Genomic DNA, 23,271 nt, shown 5'->3' on the forward strand with positions numbered 1-23,271 from the left:
GTATAGGTTCAAAGTGCATCATTAGTGATACTGTTTTTCCAGCACCTCAGAAATCACTTTCACATCTTTTAGCCTATGTATAATAGGATTTGCTTCCCGAGTCTCTCTACTTGTCACTTTTGTATGCAAAATACTTTAGAATAACCCAACCAATAAAAACCTCAATTCCACTGTAGAATTCAGATGTTAAAGGAAAACTTTGTTCCTTGTCCATCTCACCCCCCACCCTCCCTTTTGGTGGCTGTTTGCTCTACTTCAGCACTGAAGTCCAACTGCTCTAAATCTAAACACTGCTCAAGACATATGGGAACAAACAGCAAAATGAACTCCAGTGAGCACTAGTGAGCCATATCCTCCCTAGGTGTTCACACAGGTGTTCAGCCAAGCACTTCAGTACTTTGCTATGATATAAAAGCAGTCATTTCACAATGAAATCTTTGGGCTAGAATCTACAGAATCAAGCAAAACCACTCAAAACTATCACAGAGATTACTACAGGTTGAACAATACAATGTGTTTAGTTTAGCGAGCAGTATCACCTCAATAGATCTGAAGGAGGTCTCTTTAGAATCCGCATAGCACAAAGCATCAGCAATACAACCATCTCCCATATTGGTGGTTTTGTTTTGTTTTTTTCAAATGCCTGATCCTGGTCTGAGATTGTTGAGCTGCTTCACGCTTTTGATATCCAGCCATCAGATTAGCAATGGCATTCAACTCTAGGTGTACAGAGGGGCTTCTGGTACTCTCAGAACTGAACTGCAGCACGTGCTGTCACTGATCTCAGAACGGTCAAACACTTTTCTGATAAAAGGTTTTGGCCATTTACCGACATGTAAGCAGACATTAAAAAAAAAAAAAAAAAAGAGAAAAAAAGAGGCAATTGTGAGCCATTGTCTAAACTCTTACACTGGATGTTCTCAGAGAATTTGCTCATGAAAGTCCAGAAAGTCTGAGGTAAACTGAAGGGAATTACCATTTAATACTGACAGCCTGCCTAGAATATACTAGGATTGTGCCTTTGCTCAAAAGAACATCAAACCACAAAGTACAGGTCATGCAGCACCACAGAATGAGGCCTTTTGGTGTACAACAACACCTCAGGGTGCACCTAGACCCTCCCCGTGTGTTTTAGCTGACCTACAAAGCTGTGTCAACACCCTGCTCCGTGACCTGCCAAGTCAGCTCCGTGGACAGCAAGCAGGGGGTTATTAAAATAGCATGCACCGAGTGAGCGAGACCACCAGACTCAGCCTCCAAGTGCCAAGTGGGCTCTGGCTCAAGCAGCATCAGAGAAGCATGCTCCTGACCTCTCCTTCCCATGCAAGTCAGAGCAAATTTCCCAGAAAGGGACAAAACCATGTTGTTTTTTTTAAACTAAATGCTTTTAATAGAAAACAAAATACAAAATAACTCTTTCCAGAAAGCAGAAATATTTAATCTCTCCAAATGACAAACTAGAACGTGCTTTTTCTGCAGATCCTTGTTGTAAATGCTGATGACTTATCTCACAAAGTGTTCATGAAACTGATATTGCAACATGTTGAGAAAAATCCAACACTGGCAGAGCTGCCTCTGTTTATGCACAATAATTTAGTAATACTATTTTTTCCCATGTCATTTTGTATGTTGTCTCTCCCTGTCTCCCTCTCCCTAGACTGCCAATTTCCATTTACGGAAATATTTCTGTGAGGTGCAGTGGCGGATTGACATGCCTCATTTCCATTAGGAGTCCAAACTCAGCCGCTTCAGTTCTATTGTGTCCTCCCTCCAGACAAAGCAAGTTGTTTATTACCCTTAAAACCACTGCTCTACCCCCACTGTCTTCCCATCCTCAAAACACAGTGCAACCAGATTCAGAAAGATTCCTAATTAATGGAACATAAATACAAATATCACAGCTAGTACCAGGAACCAAACCCAAACGACAATGCAGAGATGGGCCCCAACTGAGGTCAGATTTCCATCCCCTCACTAAAAAGAAAGATGGTATTTTCTACTTTAGCTAGTCCAAAATATTCCAGAAGTGCTCTAGGGAGCTGTAATATTTAGGACACTATCACTTAGAAAATAGATAATGTTCTTTTAATAGAGGGGTCTTAAGATGCTGGTCCTCTGCAATACCAGGAAAACAAAAGCAAAACAAACAAAACACACTGGGCCAGTAGTTCTCCACACACTCAAGCCTCAGTTAACAGTAGGTAACATGTGCCCATTAATCAATGCAGGATATTTAAGTGCAGGTCAGCAGCTTATCTGGTTGGCAGTTTCACTTGTCTGGACCAGGCTTTTGGTTTCCCCAAGCTACTGGCTTTACTCCCCTTGTCCCCATCCTTACAAGTTCAAGATTAGAATGCATACATATTTTTACCAGTTCTCCTTTTTTCCTTATTCCATTCAACAGCACAGGCCTTTTGTGGACAAGACATTTTAAAGCATTTGCATCACTCTGAACATGCCTTTCAAGGGGACAGAGGAAGAAAAGTGTTTCACAGTCAGTAATCTCAGCTTGCAATGGACTCTGGCATTCAATACACCCACCCACTTCCCTAAGAAAAAAAAATAATTAATGTTCCTGATTCTCTTGTGCAATTCCAGTCACTAGAAGAAGATTACAGGCCATAAACTGTACGCTCAGTACATTATTCATTTGTCCGGTATATACACCAACCAGTTCACTGGAAGACCCATCTGCAGGGGCATTGCAGTAAGTGTTCCGAATGTCCCAGACCCGGACTGAATTGTCCATCGACGCTGAAGCAATTAAACTACTATCGGGGCTAAAAGTAAGGCTGGTTATGTTGTCCGTGTGGCCCCTCAGTTCTTTGTAAAGAGTTCCTGATGCCAAGTCCCACAGCTTTAGCCGCTGGTCTTCACCCGCTGATGCCAGGTACTTACCGTTGGGAGAAAATGCAAGTGCTAGCACAGGGCCACGGTGGCCTGTGAAAAGACGCACTGAGTTGCCTTGCTGAGTGCTCCACAAGCGCACAGTTTTGTCCGTGGAGCCTGTTGCTAAGTAATTGGAATTGGGGTGGAACTTGACACAGTCTACATCCGCCAAATGGCCTGCGTATATTCGCAGCGGGTACGTCCGATCGAATGACCAGAGCCTCGCAGTGCGATCGTGGGAACCACTGGCAAAGTACAGGCTGCAGGGGCTAATATCCAAGTCCCAGACAGGATAGGCATGTCCTTGGTACAACACAGTGTTTGTAAAACTCCCAAGGTCCCAGTATCTGATGGACATGTCCTCAGAACAAGATAAGAGTCCTGAACTGTCTGAAAGGAACCTCGTGCTATACACAGGTCCACAGTGTCCTCTCAGGATCTTCATTTCTGTGCCTGCGCTGTCGTCCTCTTCCTCCTGGTTGGGGAGGAGAAAAAGAAACAAGAAAGGAAAGCATGTTTATTTGTTCAACAAATACAGGAACCACCATGAGGAAAACAGGCGGATGTTAATACAGAAGAAGTTATTTTAGACATGGCACGTTTTGTGCAACTCTTGAGGCACAAACATTGCTAGCGCACTTGCTACATCTAGGTCAATGCTGAAAGTGATGGCAAGATAAGACTTATATAAAGGTTTTATCTTCATTTTGGGTAGCCTCATGCTTACCCCAGAAGGCATCTTAACCTGGTACTATGTGCAAATAGGGGAAAAAAGGATATTTTATGATATTTATGATATTTTATGATATTAGGATATTTGCTAAAAACGTATGTTATTCCCTATCCACTCTCAACCAAACTTTTAGCTAAGATCTTGAAACAGATCTTTGTGTCTGTTCTTTGGTGTGGTCATTATTGGAAGTGAATCTCACAGAAGACAAAAAGAAACACAGATATCTTAAAAGGCAGGAGACTGAAAGACAAAGCATATTTGACAAGGTGTCTGCTGGACATTTTTAGTCCCACATGTGAACAGAAACCCAGTTAAGCTGTAATACCTATTTCTCCATGCAAGCTCCGTCAGGAGGCTTTCACATCCTCATCCTTCAAGAACAGCAAATGTATGCAGCTTATTTAGGTCAAAGGATCTGTTTTTGGGTAGAAGGTGAATGAACACAAAAACGATGGCACTGGAAACCTTTTTATCCTGTAATTCTCCAATTCAAGTACCAGGGCAAATAGTCAAGTAAAGGCTTTCATGTTTAAAAACCGTTCAGTGAGCTGTGCTTACCAATGGAGGGTAAGAGCCTCTGAGTCTACTCAAGTAGCACCTCTCAACACTCAAAGGCTACAAGTTTCAACACATCTCAGCTCAAGAGAGTGTCCTTGCCTGACAAGCTGAGGTCTCACTGACAGAGTGCATGATAACCATGGCTTGGGGTGCACCTGTGTAAGCAGCTTGAGATCACCCTTCCTTGGGGCTATCAGGCAGACACTCTTCCTCAGTACTGAACCAGTAACACTCATCCACAGACAATCTGTGCACATCAAATATAACACAACGCCCTTTTGTTTGTGAGCAGCCCCTTTAACTTTTATCATCACCAACTGGCCCGTTTCCTGCAGAAGGAGCACTTCCTGCCCCGAGAGGAAACACAGTTCCCCAGGGCTGCTGGACTGCTGACGACCAGTACAAGCCAGTGTGTCATCAGCAGCTCTCTTGGCTGACATGACATCTCCCGTCCCTCTGACCTCAGGATCCACAGACAGTTTTGCTTCAGACTTAACAGTAGTCCTGAAAGCCCTTCTCCTCCAGTGGTTTCAAATCTCACATCAGAAGTGAGCAAAGTCTGAGCTAACTAGCTCCCTGTCTTTCTCCATCTCAGCTGTGTGTTGAGTAGTAAGCAGCAAGCTGTGTTTAGCAATGTTAATTCTCTTCAGAGTAGTCTGTGCCCATGCGAGTTTTATGATATGGCTGGGAGCCAACTTCATCTCTGCTATGGAGGGTAAGGCAGAGAGAAATTGCAGGCTCTAGCATGCAAAGCCCCATTCTTATTCAAATTGCTTTTTCTACCTCTGATAGACCTTTTCTTGCTGGAATCCACAGCATCTCTAGGCTGTTAACCACATTAAAGGAGAGAGGCTGACACCTGCAGCATTTTATACTATTTAATTATGACCATAAGATTCCTGACAAGTTACCAGTGGAAGCCCATTTAACTTACCTATATTGTATTATAGTTTCTGTAAATTCTGCAAGTCCAGGTACTTAATTTTGTGATTCCAAATTCATACAGGGCTGTTTGGGCTGCCTGCAAGCACATACTCTTTCTTACAAGCATGTACTCTTCTTCTTGTATTACAGTAGCAGCTTATTTGTCAATGCCTTCTGCAGCATTCAAAACCACGCTCCTACACAGTCACAGGTTGCAAGTCTTACTTCGACTTCTGTTTGAAACCCACTTAATATAACAACTGCACACTGTATTATAGCTCACCAAACAAACCCAGTATGCCTATAACGCCTCCGCGTCGCTGAATTCTTCTGTTTCCTCCCTATCCAAGTCTGCTGACCAAATTAATAAAGCAGCTGAAATGCAGCCACTAAATTACTGCCTTGCAGAACCAAGCTTCATTTCTTTGTCAGATCAAACACAGTGTTCCTTGCATCCCACAGCTACTACCATGTAGGTATGTATTTGCAGCAGCTATAGGAAGGTTGCAACCTGTGTTACAAATCAGCAGGGAGGCAGGAAATCCCTCTTCACAGTATTTTTTCAGGATTCCAATTCCACACACTGAATATATTTCCTGGATGTAACATACCACTGGAAACTATCCAGATATCAATTAGCTCCTTCTGAAACGGCTGCTGCTCGAGGTTAGCATGAACAATTTGTATTTCCTTGGAATGGACAAGAAATTAAGTTACATAAGCCTATTTTAATCAATAACCTAAATCCACACACACTAAAAGCTAACTTTTACTGTTTGAATTTTCCATTTTGAAAATAAGTACTATCAAAACAGATTTTAAGTAGTAGGATAGAACTAGAACACCTACTAATACTACTAAAACAACCTAAAAAACCAAATTTACCCTTCAACAGTGAACAGGAAAACTTCCTGAGCAAGTATAGGAATCCCCAAAATTATGTTATTAAGAAACTGGAAAGACCAAAAACGTTGGCATGTTTTGTTACACAGGACACTTTCCAAATGGTACACCTACGGCCAGACTGCCCAACTCCTCAGCTATTACTTAAATCAGCAATGGATTTTGCATGACAGTCATTTGGACCCTTAAAAATGTACTGCTGATGCACTTAACCTTGTGAGCAGCAAACATTATCTAGCTGACAAAAATTATCTTGATCTTCCACCCAGCATAAGCCTCAAGGGAATGAGTAAGCCTGAAAAAGCAACAATGATAACCTCGAAAAAACAAAACAAAAGTTCACCCCACCCCTCCTTTTTTTTCTAACTAGTAACAGGTTTCCCTGGGTGTTGTGATCTCTCTCATCCTGCAGTGTTCTTAAGATGTCAAAAGGGAAAGATCTCTTATCTGCCTATAGTAGGGAACTCCTAGCAGGGAAAGATGCAGAAGTAGATACCATGGGCTGTCTTTGCAGGACATTTCTTATCGCTCCTTCCAGAATTCCCTCCCACGTACCATCCACCAAAGTGTCAGCATCATCCCTGCTCATTACCACTTGAAGGACCACTGCCACTTAAAAAGCAGAATCTTAGAAGCAGAACTGAATATGGTCAAGTCTTAGTTTTCACAGAATTTAAAGGCTGCTACTCTTGTGGCTTGGAACAGAGATTATTATTTTCTGTTGTTGATTTACGTAGTACATCCATGAGCATGGGAAAATTGCAAAGAGACAGACAATACGCCCATTTTCACAGCTGCAAAACTGCATTTTTGTACTGGACCTTAAGTAAAAGAGATTATGAAGTGACATTTGTGAGATGCTACTATAAAGAAAACAGAATTACTTTATCTCAAAATGGTAAGCTGCTTGTGTTTCCAAGAAGCAAGGCAACACTGGTGAAGTGCACAGGGGCATCACACTGAGCAATATTCACTACACCGAGCAGACAACTTTGTCCTTAGTGACGCAAAGGCTTTACGTGGTCTAGGAAAAAATTACGTTCTCTTAACACTTTTGCCAAGTCTCAACCTCATTTATATATATATAACTATGTATATACACAAAAAGAGTTAATAAACCCAGTAGTGCAGTTTTAGTGCCACCCTGAACAAGATCCACTGAAACTAGCACAGTTTTAGACTTCTGTATCTTCATAAACAGAAAGACCTATTTGCTTGCAGCAAATCAGAAACCAAGCTGAAGAATAATTATTTCAGGCACTACTATTTAAATACAGTATCTAAAGCTAATTAAACTATACAGACATCAAGCGAAACAAGCAACATGTAGAAACCTTACAAAACCCAATCAAGTTTAACATCCTCACAAGTTACTCTACAGAACTCACTGAAGTAATGTGAAAGCACATTCAGAATTTTTGATCTTTGTCAAAGTTTTCATCAGATTTATCGCTGTGCATTGCTGTTGATCAGACTGCAGTGACAGTCTGAAAAACAGCCCCTGTTCACACTGAGCTGCATTACTATAGCTGCAGCGTGGTCAGGGTGGTCTTGTTTGAGCTGTCTTAGTATCTGTGGCTTCCACTCCCATGGCACCCAAGTGGATGCTGGTCTGTTCCCACCTGCGACCCTGTGGGTGCCTGTGTATTTTCACTTAGGGCTTGCAGACACTGGGATTTATTTCCTTTGTAGTCTAAAGGCTTTCGTTTGCATTTGGGACATGTAACCAGCAATGCATTCAGGCTGTTGTCCTCCTTTAACTTTGAACTCCTGATCAGTTTGCTATTTGTTTTGTCAGTGCTGGAAGTCATTCAGGGCAATGATGAGTATGATCCGTGCTGGTCTTTGACCAGTTTCTGGTTTTAGACCTGTGCACAAATACTGCAGGACACAGAAAATATTAAACAGCCAACAAGAGCCATTTGTACTCAAGCTTCCACGGCTGTTTCATAACACACGTACAATATGCAAGTATGTGCCTACGTGCCAAAAAAAGCTAATACACACTCCTGATAACCTGCCAATATCTCACTTTTCTATAGTCTGGAGCCAAAGGAGGTGACCTGCTGATCTACCAGAGAAGTTCTCCTCTGTTGCAGGTTATTGACTTTTGGTTTCCATGACAGGCAATACACAGTCACATGTCCTACGAGCTGTTGCAGCTTATAATGAAAACAAGTCCCTAGCTCTATCCTGGGCTAGTCTGACCCACTTACCTGCTCACCCTGCAGAAAGGGTTAACCTGGGAAGCAGTGAGCATGCCACTGTGCTATCTCACCTGGATGCCTGCCTCTAGTTCTCAAGCTGACTAACAAAGCAATCCCTAACCATAGATCTTGGCATACAGAAAGCTCTCTGCAGTCTTCCAAAATAAACAGAACCCTGCCACTAGGTAATTTTTATGAGAAGAAAAAACAGTGGAAAAAAGGATGTTTCCCCTGCTAAACGGTCAACACGAGCAAATGAGGGGTTTTTTGGGGGGCTCCCGCTGCCCCCACCCGCAAAAGGGAAGCGATTAAACAAGAGAAGAGTCACAAATTCTAGTCTCTAACCAAATATAAGATGCTATGTGGGAAGCTCTGGCAAGAGTGGAGGAAGGGTGGGACTAGAAGGCAAAAAGCAAAATAGAAAAAAGGGGGAGGGGGGAAGAGTAAATGAGAAGATGCTATCTAGCCTGGCATGTGAAGGCACACACATCCCTGTCCCTGTCTCCAGCACTCCAGAGTGGGAAGCCTCTGAAGTTTCTACACTGCAGGTTCCTTAGCAGAGCCATTTTGCATAATTTTTCCATGCCAACGCTTCACCTCTGGTTAAAGTGATTCCTGAAATAGAATTTTGCACTTAGGCATCTCTCCTTCTTCCAGAGGCCTCAGACCAGTCTCCTTTAGCTCCTTCCTTACTTTGTCTTTATTTTCCTCTGTCTGCATCTCTCCCCTGCTCTCCACCCTTCTGATATGGTGTTCTGAGCCATTTTCCTTCTAGTCTTCATTCACCACAGTGTTTTTACTGCCTGCATCTCTGTGTTTCATCTTCCCATCCAGAAGAAGGCTCCGTGCTCCTCAGGAAAGGGTGCCTTCTCTAGTCATCTGCCCTTACTGGGCTATCTGTGTACTGTCGTCTGTTCAAGGACAGCTGGAAGATCAGCACCTAGGACTAACAAACTATGACCCCAGCACAAACTCACTGCACCTTGGTACAGTATTTATTTACAACCACTGCAGGAAAGAACAAGGCCACAAGCAAGCTATAAAATTTGTGTGGCAAGGCAGGCAGGTTGAGGACAGCCTCACAGTCCCCTAAGACAGTATTAGATACTCCACAAAGCAATGCTCAAAACACCTCGACAGAAAGGGTTGGGGGAAGAGGGGGTGGGGGGAAGGTTATCCAGACCTCCTCATCCAGGATGTCACAAGCCAGGCGGATGCGGGACACATCAACGAGGTGGGGCTCAGATTTTAACTTCCTGGAACGCAGGCTCCACAGCTTCACACACGAATTATCAAAGCCAGCAGCCAGCAGCCTGCTATTTGGTGAAATCTCTGCAGTGTTCAGCAACTGCTCCGTGTTATAGAAGGCATAGAAACAGATGGTCGTTAAGGAAGGGGGCCCATCCTTGACACGTTTAATGCTGTCCTGCAGTAAATCCAGCGCCGCCTCATTTTGCAGAATGGAAGCTGGCACATCACTGGGTTCTAGGCCGTTGCTCTCGTTGCGTGAGGAGCTCCCACCAGCATAGAGCTGGTAGTCAGTCCTCTTGGCGGGCTGCACATCCAGGTGAATGTGCAAGGTCAGGACTTTGCACAGGGCGTTGTTGTTATCACTTTGGAGGTAGCGAAGAAGGTAGTTGTAGCTGTCCTCTTGAAGGCGGATGACATACTTGTTGTCCAGAAAAGCCCGGAGCTTCAAGTTGGACAGGATATCTTGAATAGTCATGGTAGTCTGCAACTGTTCAATGATATCCTTCTGGCTGGCATTCTGCAGGAACATGCCATGGAAGCGGCTGTAAAAACTGTCCACTGTGCTTTTTAGGCCATTCTGGACCATGTTCAGATGGAGGTAGACGAAGAGGGGATACAGAAGAGGCATCACTTCATGGCTGTGCTGTGAATCTGAATCTATATAAAAAAAAGCAACAAACTTTGAATGATTTCTCAATCCACGTTCTACTGGGAATAAAACAGAACAAGGACAATTACTGCAAAAAGCCTGGACAGTAGCATCAGAGAGCAAGCAAAAGAACACTTTTGTTGGGGCATCTAAGTGAACCTCTTCTGTCACCTGTGTATGGGATACATGGTACCTATTACAGATCTGAATAGAGATTTTCAAGTCAGTGAGGCACCTTGTCAGAACAAAATGCAGATATTTCAAAACCCTTTTTAAGTGTGGGCCAGCTATTAAAATACTACCTCATAAAACACGACAGCTGAATTTTTCTCCTGTTTATTTAAGAAGAAAAACTATGCCCTCTGTTTATTGCAATAAATGGCCTTTAAAATTTACTCATTATACTTAAAATAGTATTTAACATGCTTCAGTCATCATTATATACCCAGCTTGTGTGGGCCTTAACTTTGGTGGCTTTTTTCCATCTCAGCTTCGATAAAACTTGCATGTGGTGCTTTGGATGGAACTGATTTGTCTCCAGGGAAAGGGAAGCTGGTTTCCAAAATGTACTGCAGTGTGCTGCGCTCTTGTTTTATTTCTGTGCCTGCTCATGTGCATGCTTTCTCTCTCTCTCTCCCCTCTCTCTGCCAAGGCAAATCCCAGCAGTAATTCCCAGTACACAGTGTAACAATCTCCCAATTAGGCTGTGCTGTACCTTGCAGAGGCTAATCGGTACAACAGCTCCACCCCACCTCCTTCTCCAGCTTCTTGGGGCTGTTTTCCTGCCATGTTCAGCTGGCTGCAGAGCTGTAAGGAGCCGAGCCCAGCTGCAGAACACCATGGCAACATACAGGGCCACAACAACGAGTTACCAGAGAACCAAATGGTCCACATTACTGGAACAAAATAGGCATTGCTGATTCTCAAACAGCATTGCTGGTGTTTAAACAGCATTGCTTCTTTTCAGTTTGTTCTTCCCTTCTGTCACTCATTAATGCATATTCCTTCCCCCCCCCTTTCCATCAGGTTATTTTTCCTCTCCTGTTGAGCACTCTTCCAGACTTTCTCTGGTCCATACTGTGCCTCTGTCCCATTTCTCTTTAAGTAACCACAAAGTCTGTGTGGTGTGCAGTGTACACACATGTATTTGCATACTTAGCCATCATTCTCCTTTCTGACCTACTGAAACTGGGCCAAAGCCAGTGAAACCAGTGGTCATATGTAGTAAAAGCTCTAAGCAGCTAAGCAGGTGCTCTTCTCTTTGAAGGTGCTCTGGTCCAGAAATGCAACAAGGGGAAGGACCTCACTCTGCAGTGGGGGGGAAAAGGGAAGAGATGGGAAGTTTGCAGAAACAGGAATGACGAAAATGTTCCCCAGGAACATATGAAGAGACGCTACAGGAGCTGGGTCTGTCTAGTGTGGAGAATAAGGGGTATTCAGCTGCTGCCCTCGGTACCTAGTGAGTCATTATGGAGAAAAAGGAGCCAGCCTCAGAGTAAAAGTGAAAGGCCAACAGGAAAGCTGCTGCAAGGAAAATTCTCATCCACCTGATCAGCCCTGCAGCTGGTGCCCCCAGGTACAGAACAATCTCCACATTTTTTGATTCTCAAAACCTCGCTGGACAATGCCCTGAGCAACCTGATCAAACTCTGATCCTGCCCTGCTTTGAGCAGCTGATTGAACTAGAGACCTCTAGAGTAAGTCCTAAACTACTCAGTGGTCTTAAGTCCCCTGCCCACTCCTCAGTGCCCCTGGGGACAGGCATCACAGAAACGGGAAGCGTCCTGGTGTGCCTTATGGCTGCCTGGCAAGTTACTCCCTTGCAAAAAAAGCAGCAGTTCATGCGTGCAAGAACCCAAAACTGAGCAAGAGGGATAAAAAAGATGAAAACAGTTCACCTGAACACCAAAACCATGCACAGCGCTTCCTCAAGTGACACTTACATCACTCAACAGAGCAATCATACTTCTCAAAAATCCATTAAACCATAAAAATTTACTTCCAATACTGAAGGCCAATGGTGTTGAACTGCTCTAGGCAGCAAGGCTAAGACTTCACTATTTTCTGCCTCTGCCTTCCTGTCTGCCTCCTTCCCTTTCCCTTGAACAACTATCAGGAATATTAATCCTAGTGTTACACACACTAGGATCAAATCCTTACGCTGGACAAATGCAGACATGCCTGAAGGTGGGAGGAGTGGCAACCTCACTTCCCTTGGTACCATTCTCTAAAAATCCTATCTGCTCTCTTCTTCCCACATTTGAGGTATAGAAGAAATAAGGTCATTCCCAAGTGTAGCTTTTATTTTAATTATTAAAAAACTATAAAAAGAAAAATAATTATTGTCTTCTGCATTACACTACGGAACAAGAGTATTTTTTTACTTTCTGTCATACACCTCCAGTCTCAAAGCCAGTAATTTAAGGGAACAAATTCCCCCTTAAAACTCTAGACCACCATAAAAATAAGCCAATTATGAATAAAATTAAACCCCTAAACTAGGAGACAGCAGGGAACTACACTAATTTCTAAGTTATCTGCCTTTCACATAAAACACTCTAATCTTCCTGCTCGTCCTGTATATATATGCTGTTGTCTAAAAGATCCACAAATGTCAAATGCTTGAATAAGAACGGGCAGTCAGCGATCTACAAAACCCAAAGGTACTCAGCAGCAGTCAGACAACAAAACATCAAATATTTCTGATTGTAGTAACTGCAACCTCAAAACCAGAAATCTAAAGATTGTTAGGGACATGATTATATAAATTTTATTATATTGTCCTTTACTCCTTGAAATGACAAAAAAGGCAGCTACTTTCCTCTTCCTTGCTTCCTGATATTTACCTGTGAGAAAATTGCGTAATCGTCCAAATTGTACTTCATATTGCTGTGGCTCTGCCAGGCAGGGAGCTGCAGACACAACGTTGGCACAACCAGATTCAGACTGGACTGTGAAATAAAGTAAGTAAAAATTAGATCGGGATTTAAGGAGTTTTACATGTGTGTCTGGAAACAAAGCTTCTCATAAAATCCAACGCAGCCACCAAGATGACATTCCTGGGATGACATAGTCCAAAGCATCTAAACATGGCATTAACAACCTAGACAGAACACGAATGAGAAAGTACACTGAAAGCTTAAAAAAACACACCCTCTAAAAACCTCAGCAACTCACCTGCTCCCCCCAGAATACATTTTTATGATTTCAAACATAACCTTCAGTTCCCAAGAAATTCAGAATCACACCATCATAGATCTCTTAACAGTTTTACAAGATACTCAGCAGTTTTACTACTTTGCACTCAGAAAAGATGAGGAAAGCAATCTACAACTTTCTCCAAAACAAAGTTTCTTTTTAGTGAGACCCACCAACCATCATGGACAGAAGGTCTGCCACTACCCAAGTCTCAAATTCCTCATCGCAGTCATCATCATTTATCAGTCTCCCAAAAGTGGTGGTGGAAACACACTGACTCTCTAAGCAAACACTTACAAGTTTTTAATCAAAATGTGTCTTCTTCCCTGAGGATTCTGCAATAAAGAACAGTTGGCATCTGACAAACCCAGTTGTTACGGTCTCCTAAGATGGTGTTAAACTGATTTTCAGAACCAGTATCAACTCTGATAAAAGTGGTTCTGAACTATTTAGAGAGAATCGGCTTCTCCTTCTTTGGCACCAGACACCTTTGCTCTACTGCTCATCTCTCTGAATCCGACAGGGATCTTTGTGCAAGTTTATGTACACCCACCAACATACCCTAAGCATATACAAATACCACTGATTAGAAACTTCAAAGATCTTCTAAGAAGAACACAGAAGGGCAAGGAGTTTCACTGTTCTCCTTTCCAACTTTTTTTCCCAATGCATAACTTCCCCTCCACAAAACCCATTTTCATCACTCTTAATGCCTTCAACTTTTTCCAGTCTCCCCTGCCCCTTCCCCGCTCCGCGCCCCCCCCCCCCCCCCCCCCCCCCCGCGTTGCCTCCCTACTCCTGATTGATCATTTTCTGTTCCAACATTTGACTCATGCACAGTCTGACAGCCTTGGGAGTCTATAAACAACATCATAAAATGTTCACATGCTAAAGAGAGATAGGCCAGCCTCCAGCTCATCTCAGTGCTTCTAATTTAAAAGAGATCAGCACATGGCATTCAGGCAGCCTGTTGCTATTCTCCCCTCACTCTCTCCCTGGTAATACACAGGTCTATCTTCCTGGAGCTTAGGGAAATACATGAGCTATGTTTTACTAATTCTCCAGGGCAAGCTCAATTCGGCTTTGGAAACAGAGAGCTGGGCTGTACTCATCATCCCCTCATGGGAAAAAACAAATACAGATTCCAGCATCAATACCCTATCTTCTCTCCCATCAGTTTAGAAATAAACAAATATAATCTGCCAAAAGTCACAGATAACACTGCACTTTCTACAGCCTGGCTGCTTCAGAAACTCAAAACTGGTAAGAACACCAGGCTCACATACCAGTATTACTCAACAGCTGGAGTAAAAAATTCTGCTATTCTGACTTAAAAATGAATATAATCACCATTTAGCATGAGAAAGTAAACTGCATGGGTGCACGCATAGCAACTAAAAAATGCTTAGTGAGTTTTCAGTGTCACTCATACTACTCACTGTAAGAGCAAAGAAAACCAGAAATGTGAGGGCTGCCTTTTACGTTGTGTCACAGGGTTATATACAAGTGTCAACTCCCCAGAGTTCTGGTGGCCTCATGTCAGCAAGAATGACAACAACTTGCCACCTAGCTCGTGGCATGCAAGCCCAACTTACTGTCCTTGGCTTTATGAAGTGCTCCTTCCGTGCCACTTATTCAACTTTCTCTGCATAAACAATTTAATTCCAAAATGAAGATACACTTCATGCTTCCGAAAGAGGAACATCAACTTTGGCTACCTATGCTGGAACAGTCTGATGAGGTAATCATCAGGCAAGTATGCCCTGCTCTTTCAGTAATGATGCTAGAGCTCATTCCCATCCCAACAAACCCTACACACCAGTTACAACAAGTTCAAATTCTAATTCTTTTCCTTCCCAAAACTTTACACCAACCAGAACTGCAAAAAAGATCAAGAGCTCAACTGATTCCAAAACTAGAGTAAATTTTCAAGCGCATTTTTCTCCTTGTAGAAATAAAACACTGACCAAAGCCTTCCCACACATTAATAAATTCACCACAGTTTATTTTCCACCTTCCCCAGAGGTCACAAGAACATCTATTGGAAACTTCTGCTCCTTGACTTCACTTCCAGTACTCACAGCCAGCTATGCAACCTGATAGCAAATTCAAAGGAACTTACTCCTAACTCAGGCAGTACCCTCCTGGTCTTGTGTGTTGGCTACAAGCAGCATTGCTTTCAGCTAACAAATGCAGGACTACTGTAAACACTGTTTAACAGCAACTGATTCCTCTTTTACATGAATGTGATGACATATAATTTTACATTATTTCAGATAGTCCTATATGTTGATAGTATACTACGGGCATTATTGGAGGAACCTGTTCCTTAGTCACACATTCTTTCCTCAAATATTCTTCTAGTTTTCTACAGAAATATGGGATAGTCACGAGGAAGCTCTGTGCTGTATTTTACTGCAGATGTGATTGGACAGGGTGCTAGATAATGTCATCTGGGCTTCCTTTCCCACAAAAGGTTGGACCAGATCATCTTTGAGGTCCCTTCCAACTTGGGCTGCTCTATGATTCTGTGAAAACAGAGCTGTACAGATACAGCATGTGTATGAAGCAATGGAGGAGGGCTGAACTGATAAGACTCTGGAAGAAGACAAAAAAAAATGCTGAGGTAAAACTGAAAACCAAAACTATTTAAAACCACAATCAGAAGACAGTTTTCACTATGAAGGAAGAAATCACACAATTGAAGACAGAAGTAAGCAACTCCATTAATTTAAAGCCAAACAAAAGAAAAGAGCTGAACAGAAAAAGCAAGGTTAAGGAACAAGCACAAACAACTTCAGAAAAAAATGTTTGATTGCTTTCCCCAAAATAAAGCACCGCAGGCTTTAGAATCCGGCCAGTTTTTATTCAGTTTGCAAAACTAAGATGACTGCAGCAGAAAGTATTTTCAGCCTCTGTTGTCAGAATAACAAGAAGCTGGGTTGTTCTTTTTCAACAGTCATTCATGGAACTGTAGCATACTGACAGCTTACTACAAGCATGTTTGACAAGGAGGAGTTAGTAGCTGAATACATGAGAGCAGACCATTTTCAGTTCTAATGAAAACTGATGACTAAGTTCTGAATCACCCGCCACAAAACCCTTGTACTGGCAAGAGGATACAAACTAATAAGAAGAAATTTAGTAATAACATTTGGTGGAAGATTAGTAAAAAGACAAAATCCAATCAAACACTCATTCACACTCTTTACCAAGGTAAAAAGATTTTTTTTCTCCATGATGCCATATGCAAATGCAAGGGCTTATAATCCAATTCATGTCTCCTACTTCAGATACTCTTGTGTCCTCCTAGTATAGTTGGTCCCAAGTTTTACATTTCATCGCTGACTTTCTACTCACCTCTCCCATAAAACTGCCCATCAAAAACAATTCAGCATTTTACTTCGGTTTCATTCCTTCCCTATCTCCCCCAGTATTATTTCAGGGAGTCACAACAAACTTCTGATAATTACTTTGAAAAGAGCAAGGAAATTAAAAACACTAAGAAGATGTAAGTCACTTCTCATAACAAAACATTACACAACTGCTTTCAGGCCCCTGAGAGATCAGCTTGGACATTTACCCACAAGTCACTCGTATTTGGATTATAACAATGGCAGTATACTCTGGAGGTGGGAAGACCTATTTTGACATCCAATCTTATCTAGCTACAAGCACAGAGCTATACCGCAACAAATGTTTTGTCAAATCAAGTTGTACCGCAAGTAACTAAGGTATCCACCACTCTTTGCCTGAGATGCTGTCATGATCTAAACAGTTTCATTAACAGAAAGTATTTCCTTCTTGCACTTCCACCGAAAGGTTGGCCCAGTATTTATTTTCTATTACTTTCACAAGTAAATTTAATTTTTATAACCTCCACATTGCTTACGTCCATTCAAAATCTGTATGCACTCAAGCAGCAGCGTAGTTTGTTGTAAGAAAAATAATTACAACGAAGACTATCACAGACATGATTTAAAAAGAAAATAGCTTAACAGGATTCAGAAGACTTTAAGAAAGAGGAGAAAGGGCATGCAGGAGAATCAACTGTCTCATCCATTGAATGTGGTAGTCCCCCCCTGTTCCCCCAAAAAGTGACAGAGCAGAGCTTTCACAACTAGAAAGCTGACTGGGCCAGAAAAAGAAACAGCCTGTACCACCTCCATTTCACATGATACAGCTCTCCTGGAATACAAAGGTACAACTGATTTTTCCTGCTTCTACTTAATTCCTTATGTAGGTTCTTCTCACCTCTGACCCAAAGAACCAATGCTCACCAGGCTTCATGTTCTTTGGGATACAACAGACACATTTTCTCTACCCTGACCTGGTATTTCAGCCTGCTGTTTCACTGACCACAAATCTCACCTTGTTACACTTTCACCCACATTTCCATTCTTCAAACGTTTGTAACATACCAACTTCACACTGGCAAGTGTCTTTATTTCAGAAGGAGAGCTGTCCATAGGTGCAGACAAATTCACGTATACACACTCAACTTGTCACAACTCTGCCAAGAAGCACACAAGGGAAATACGATAGGATTACCTGTGAGATTAGCTGCCATCTCTTCAGCAGTCTGACACAGCCTCAGCCCTTGTTTTAGGGGACCTTCTGAGTCCACATACTGACGGCGCTTGAGGTAGCAGGACACTGCCATCTGAATCTGTTCTGTGCGTACGCGTTTCATGACCTCAAAAGAAAAGAAAGAGATGATGAGGCTCTGTGTAGTTAACTGAGATCAACATACACCGCAGCTGTATTAAAACTGATAGAAAACAAACGGCTCAGTATTTTCATTGCTGAAGTCAAACAACTTCATTACTCAAGTATGAAACAAAACCTTGAGGCGATTGCCTCTCAGTACTAAGGCGTAACTAGACACTTCGAATCAGATCCCTGAAGGTATTTTGCTGCCTAATTCTACTAATTTCACTGAGGAATCAAAAATACTTTTGAGGATTCTGGACTAAAACCACAGTGGTGAGCTGAAGCATTTGGTTTTTTTAAAAATAACTCGTTAAAAAGGGAATGTTTCTCCTCCTTGATTTTTGATAGTAGCAGTTTGGGTATTTTCCAGTTGTTTTCTGATTCCTATGTTTGATCAACCAACAAAACAATTCCAGAAGAGTCAAGGGAATGAGGAATTAATATACAAAGAAGGAAACTTGAGAATCATAATGCTTTATATAGCATACCTGCTTGGGGAGCCTAGAAAGCAACAGCTTATCACCTGAACGTAAAGGTTAGAGCCAGACTTCTGGCACTTCAGTCAGGTAAGCCCCCAGAAAAATACCCAGGTCAATCAAAACAAAAGCAGAGTTTTCTGCCTTTTTCACCTGCCCCCATCTATCCAGATTTCCCTCCTACAAAAGTTAGGGAAATAATAATTCAAAATAATCCTTTGATGTTTCCTTTATACAAATTTTGAAAGCCATCCTCACAAACACCACTTGGTAGTATCTCGATACTGAAAGGAGCCCGATGCTAGCTTTTGGCCTCTGGCTTGTAATAAAAGAGCCTCAGTAAGATGAATGCAATAGCTCTCTTGCTATTTCAGTCGTCCCTGACTGCCACCAACCTTTCGCAATAGCCATCTATTTTACACCAAAGTTTAGATAACCTGAAGAGCTTTAAAAAAAGCAGAACTAAGCAACAGTTTCATTCTACCAGAATAATAGGTAAAGCTTGCCTTAAGATAGTTCTACACCTTACAGCCCCACTATCAATGACCTGCACACGTTTTACAAGCACACAGGTTTTCTGGTTTGAGTAGCTAAACCTGATTAAACACAACTTCTCAGAGAGACAGACAAGGATGCCCTTCCCCCCCTTATAAGAACCCGCATTTCTAACAAAATGACAGCTTTAAAAATATGACCATAAATGAGCCTTTTCTAATACCCATGCACACACACTTCGTGCTTATCTCAGCTGCTAGAACAATAAGCCCTCTGTGAAGTTCCAAGCAGATGGGGATGCAAGGTTTCAGCAAAAGTTACTTTAAACAGACATGCGGAATTGCAAACCCATATATGCTTTGGCAAAAACCTTAAAAATTTGATTTCCGTTTGTTCTCACAAGTGAAACAATGGTTGAGAGTGGGGAAGGGGCATCAACAGGTGTGGAGTTTTCAAAGCATTTCCAGATAGCACCATTAAAATCTTGCGTTTCAACCACAACTTTTTCCACTCCAAAAGCAAACTTCCTTTTCACCTTCCTTGCAACTGAAGAAATTATATCTGAGACTTTGTCTCAAACATAATGCTTTTTCTGCTGCACAGAACTGTAAGACAGACAGAATTCTAATGAAGACCACAAAGAAGGGAGGACACAGGGCTGGACCGGCATCTTAGCACCCCTCCTAAAAAAAACCCTTAACTGAACTTCACGATGTATTATGTTACCATTCTGCATTTCAGACAGCAGCATGGACTCACGCACAAGTGACCTGCCCAGGACCACATTAACGCCTCTGCACGCGGTCTGCCACACAGCGTAAGTTTAGGTAGCAACTTAATTGTATTTGAGATGCTCTCATAGATGCTTAATTCAGGTCTAAAAACCGTTTGCATCTAGACGGTTGTATTTGGCTTCTATTCCAAGAGAAACTCACTCCCAAAATGGCATGGAACAGATTCAACTAGATGTTTCTGAAGTGGTTTAGCCAGTCAGAACTGTGCGAATCAGCCTCAGGTCTGTGGTTCAATTGCAAAGAGAGAGCACCTAGAAATATCCTTGCCCATACTTTTTTGCTTCAGTTACACGATCAGTCTGCACTAGGTTAGATTTGGTGGGAAAACCCTTATTCGTTGTGGCACAGTATACATTTACAGATAATTCCCCTCATAAACTCATAATGGATCAGAGAAACTAAGAATTGGTGTGTGGAAGATGCAGGATTCAGAGGACCCTTTGAAATGACAGTGACAAACACGAGAAGCACCGAGATCAGCCTTTTCAAGCTGCTGAGTGAGCACATGACCAACAGAGAAAACAGTAAATTTTAAATGATAGGCAAAAAAAGCAGTAGATTATCCAGTAGTCTCAAATTCTAACACAAGGAACAGACATTTCAACAGCAAGAGAGAAGGGCCTGGGAAAGGAGCAGTCACTGACAGCTGATTCAAATCTGACCTTTTTCAGAGCTTTGGGGATAACAGGGAAGCCCCACTTCTTCAGCCAAGGCTAGTAAGGCAGTGTTCGCAGCTGCTTTATGCAATCTGTACAGCTTCCTGCTCCCTTCCCATACCTTCTATACTTCTCCGGGCAGTCACAGTAGTGGGTGTTAAGTACCTCAAGATATCTTTCCCTACTCCCAGGTGACAGACCAGGAACGACCTTACAGGAAATGCATCTTCACCGAGAAACACCCGTTGGCAGCCACACTATCACCTCTACTTTCATTTCAGGTCTTTGTTTCTTCATTCACCTTGCCTTTATACTTCACCCTCAGCACTACAAAGAGTGATGTCACAAGGAGCAGGGAAAGCAGTCATGAAAAGTGCAAGAAAAGCAAAACCAACATTCCTACAAATATTCTTTATCAAGCCCTCAAAATCAAAGTACATCATAAAATAAACATAAGGACAGGCTGCAAAAATGCCTTTAGCTGGGTTCAAGCTGAGCCAGCTCACAACAGGTCAGGGATGCAGAATTTAAAGGCAAAAAAGGACAATCCTGCCATTTTAACCTCCAAACAATTTTAAGACATGGCAGGAGGCTTGGAACTAGATGATACTTTAAGATCCCTTTCAACTCAACCCATTCTATAATTAATGAAAATAATTTCATTGAAATATGAAACAAACTGAAAAGCATATAGCGTTCCCTGTCCATGCCTGCAGAAAGCTTGAACAGTTGCTCAAAAGTCCCAGCTGCTTCATTCTTCTCAAACAGCCAGAGAACAATAAATACTAATGCCATTAACCATTTTTACTGATAAGCAAAATACATAAGGGAAAAGAGAAGAACACATTGGGAGTCTGCACAGCTACAATGCAGCACCTTCTGCAGTGTCACAAATCGGAGCACCAAAGAAAAAAAAAAAGGGATATTAGGTTAATTTTTTTTGAGGAACCAAAACCACTGAAGAAACCCAGAGGAGCGGCTGATGATACAAAATGCATCACAAGTTCCTCTTTCCTAGAAAAGCTGGAAATTAGCTGGGTACTAAGCACTGGGCCAAGGAAATTAATTTCCTGCCCATGCTACATCTCAGGTACAGGTTTAGGCAGATTCCACGGCCCTGAAACATTACCAGCATAGACACAGGAAAAAGAGCCTGGAAACTAGTATTGGAAATGCTGCTTTTAAAGATTCTGCGTTCCTGTCTTGACACTGGGACAGCAGCCTCTTCCTTCCAACAGACTGAGGAAAGACTAGTGAGCTTCACAGCAGAACCAAGGACAAGCAATCTTATAAAACATAAAAAACCAATAAAACAATCATCAGAAGCATGTTTTGAATACCATCTACTGAGAACAGTGTTTCAGGCTTCAGTTGTAGGCAGAGAAGTACCACCCACTACAGGTGAAATTTAGGACCTACCAACAATTCTAGATTACCTAATTTTTAATTTTGTGACGTTAAATTCATCTAAGAGTTACAAAATTTCAGAATAAACAAGAGAAGGCTAAACTAATATGAAGACAACCGTGGACCTAGAGATGAGGGACTTCACGCATGCAGCAGCTGCAATTCAGAAAAAGAGGCAAGTAACCATGACGGGTCAACATGGAGACGCAGCGTGGTGGTGGTGGTGCAAAATAGGAAAAGTGCTGCAGGTATCAGGAACTAGAGGTGGCTTTGGCCTGAGCAGTGGCGATTGAGCAAAGAGGCTGAGAAGAAACCGCTGCGATTTTAGAAAAGCCTGCATCCATCCGCATTGGCCCTAGATTCGGCTCACGGATTAAGCACTGCCAATTCCTCAGTGTTGCTGCTTTTTTTTTTTCCTCATCTTAACGTGCGAAGGCAGAGCCAAGCAGCGCGCTGCTTCACCCCTTTGCTGCTTCATGCCTTTGAAGTCCTCTGCGCTACCTGGGCAGGACACGGCTTCGCTCCTGCCCCCTACACACCGCCCCCCGCCCTCCGCCGGCCCCGGGCGCGGAGCCGCCGCCAGGCCCTGCGCGCAGAACCGGGCCGGGCCGGGGTCCCGCCGAGCTCCAGCCCGGCCCGGGGCGCCGCGGGCTGTGCTGCCTGCCGGGCGGCGGGGGGCTGCGGAGCGCTGGCCGAGGGGAGGCGAAAGCGAAAGTCTTCCCTTGTCAGGTTGAAAAAAAAAAAATTAACAAAAAGGAGATGAGAAGGGAAGCGGTGCGGCAAGGAGCTCGCTGAGCCCACCCTGGGCAAAAAACCAAACCCGCCCCTGACGAGCGCAGCCCCCCCGCCCCCCAGCCGCAGGGCAGGCCCCCGCCCCCCCGAGGCTGCCCCCGAGGGCCGCACCCGAGCCCGCGCCCCCGCCCGCGGCCGCCGGCCTCCCGGGAGCCGCCTGCCGGGCCGGGCCGGGCCGGGCCTGCGGGCCTCCGCCACGAGGCGCCCGGCGGGGCGCCCGGGGCCCGCTCCCGCCGCCGGCCGGCACCGCCCCCCCCCGCCCCGCGCTGCCCCCCCGTCCCCTGCGGGCCTCGGGCCGCAGCCCCGCGCCGGTCCCCGCTCCCCGCCACTCACTGAGCATCGCAGGCGGCGGCGGCGGGAGGCGGGGGCCGGCGGTGCCGAGGGGGCGCTGTCACTGCGCCCAGCGGCGCCAGGCGCTGCGGGCGGGCGCGCCGCCGCTGCCGCCTCCCCTGGGTGCCGGTGGTGGTGGCGCTGGTGCGGCCGGTGCTGCCCGGGGGCCGGCGGCGGCTGGCGGCGGCCGCTCCATGGCTGGCTGACACACGCCGCGGCGGGCGGGCGGGCGCGGGGGGGGGGGAGCGGGGCTGGGGCCGCCCCGCGCGCAGGCGCCCTGCGGCCGCCAATGGGCG

General features: G+C 43.9%; 1 protein-coding gene across 1 annotated transcript; it reads right to left on the bottom strand.

Annotated features, from left to right (window-relative positions):
• Positions 1-1,416: 1,416 nt before the first annotated feature.
• Positions 1,417-23,201, bottom strand: TAF5L (TATA-box binding protein associated factor 5 like). The gene is made up of 5 exons (XM_055810636.1): positions 22,979-23,201; positions 17,864-18,008; positions 12,961-13,065; positions 9,398-10,122; positions 1,417-3,364 (listed from the first exon to the last, which is right to left on the bottom strand). The coding sequence occupies exons 2-5, from the start codon at positions 18,003-18,005 to the stop codon at positions 2,567-2,569; spliced, it is 1,770 nt and encodes a 589-aa protein (XP_055666611.1). The 5' UTR covers positions 18,006-18,008; positions 22,979-23,201; the 3' UTR covers positions 1,417-2,566.
• Between the last annotated feature and the right edge of the window lie 70 nt (positions 23,202-23,271).

Source organism: Falco peregrinus, chromosome 7 (assembly GCF_023634155.1).
Source record: "Falco peregrinus isolate bFalPer1 chromosome 7, bFalPer1.pri, whole genome shotgun sequence".
Taxonomy (NCBI): domain Eukaryota; kingdom Metazoa; phylum Chordata; class Aves; order Falconiformes; family Falconidae; genus Falco; species Falco peregrinus.

Coding starts and splice junctions, on each gene's coding strand:
- TAF5L (XM_055810636.1), bottom strand. CDS start 18,005: ATGAAACGCGTACGCACAGAACAGATTCAGATGGCAGTGTCCTGCTAC. Junction 13,066..17,863: donor GATGGCAGCTAATCTCACAG/GTAATCCTATCG, acceptor TTTATTTCACAG/TCCAGTCTGAATCTGGTTGT. Junction 3,365..9,397: donor GTGACATCCTGGATGAGGAG/GTCTGGATAACC, acceptor CTCCCCAACCAG/GAGGAAGAGGACGACAGCGC.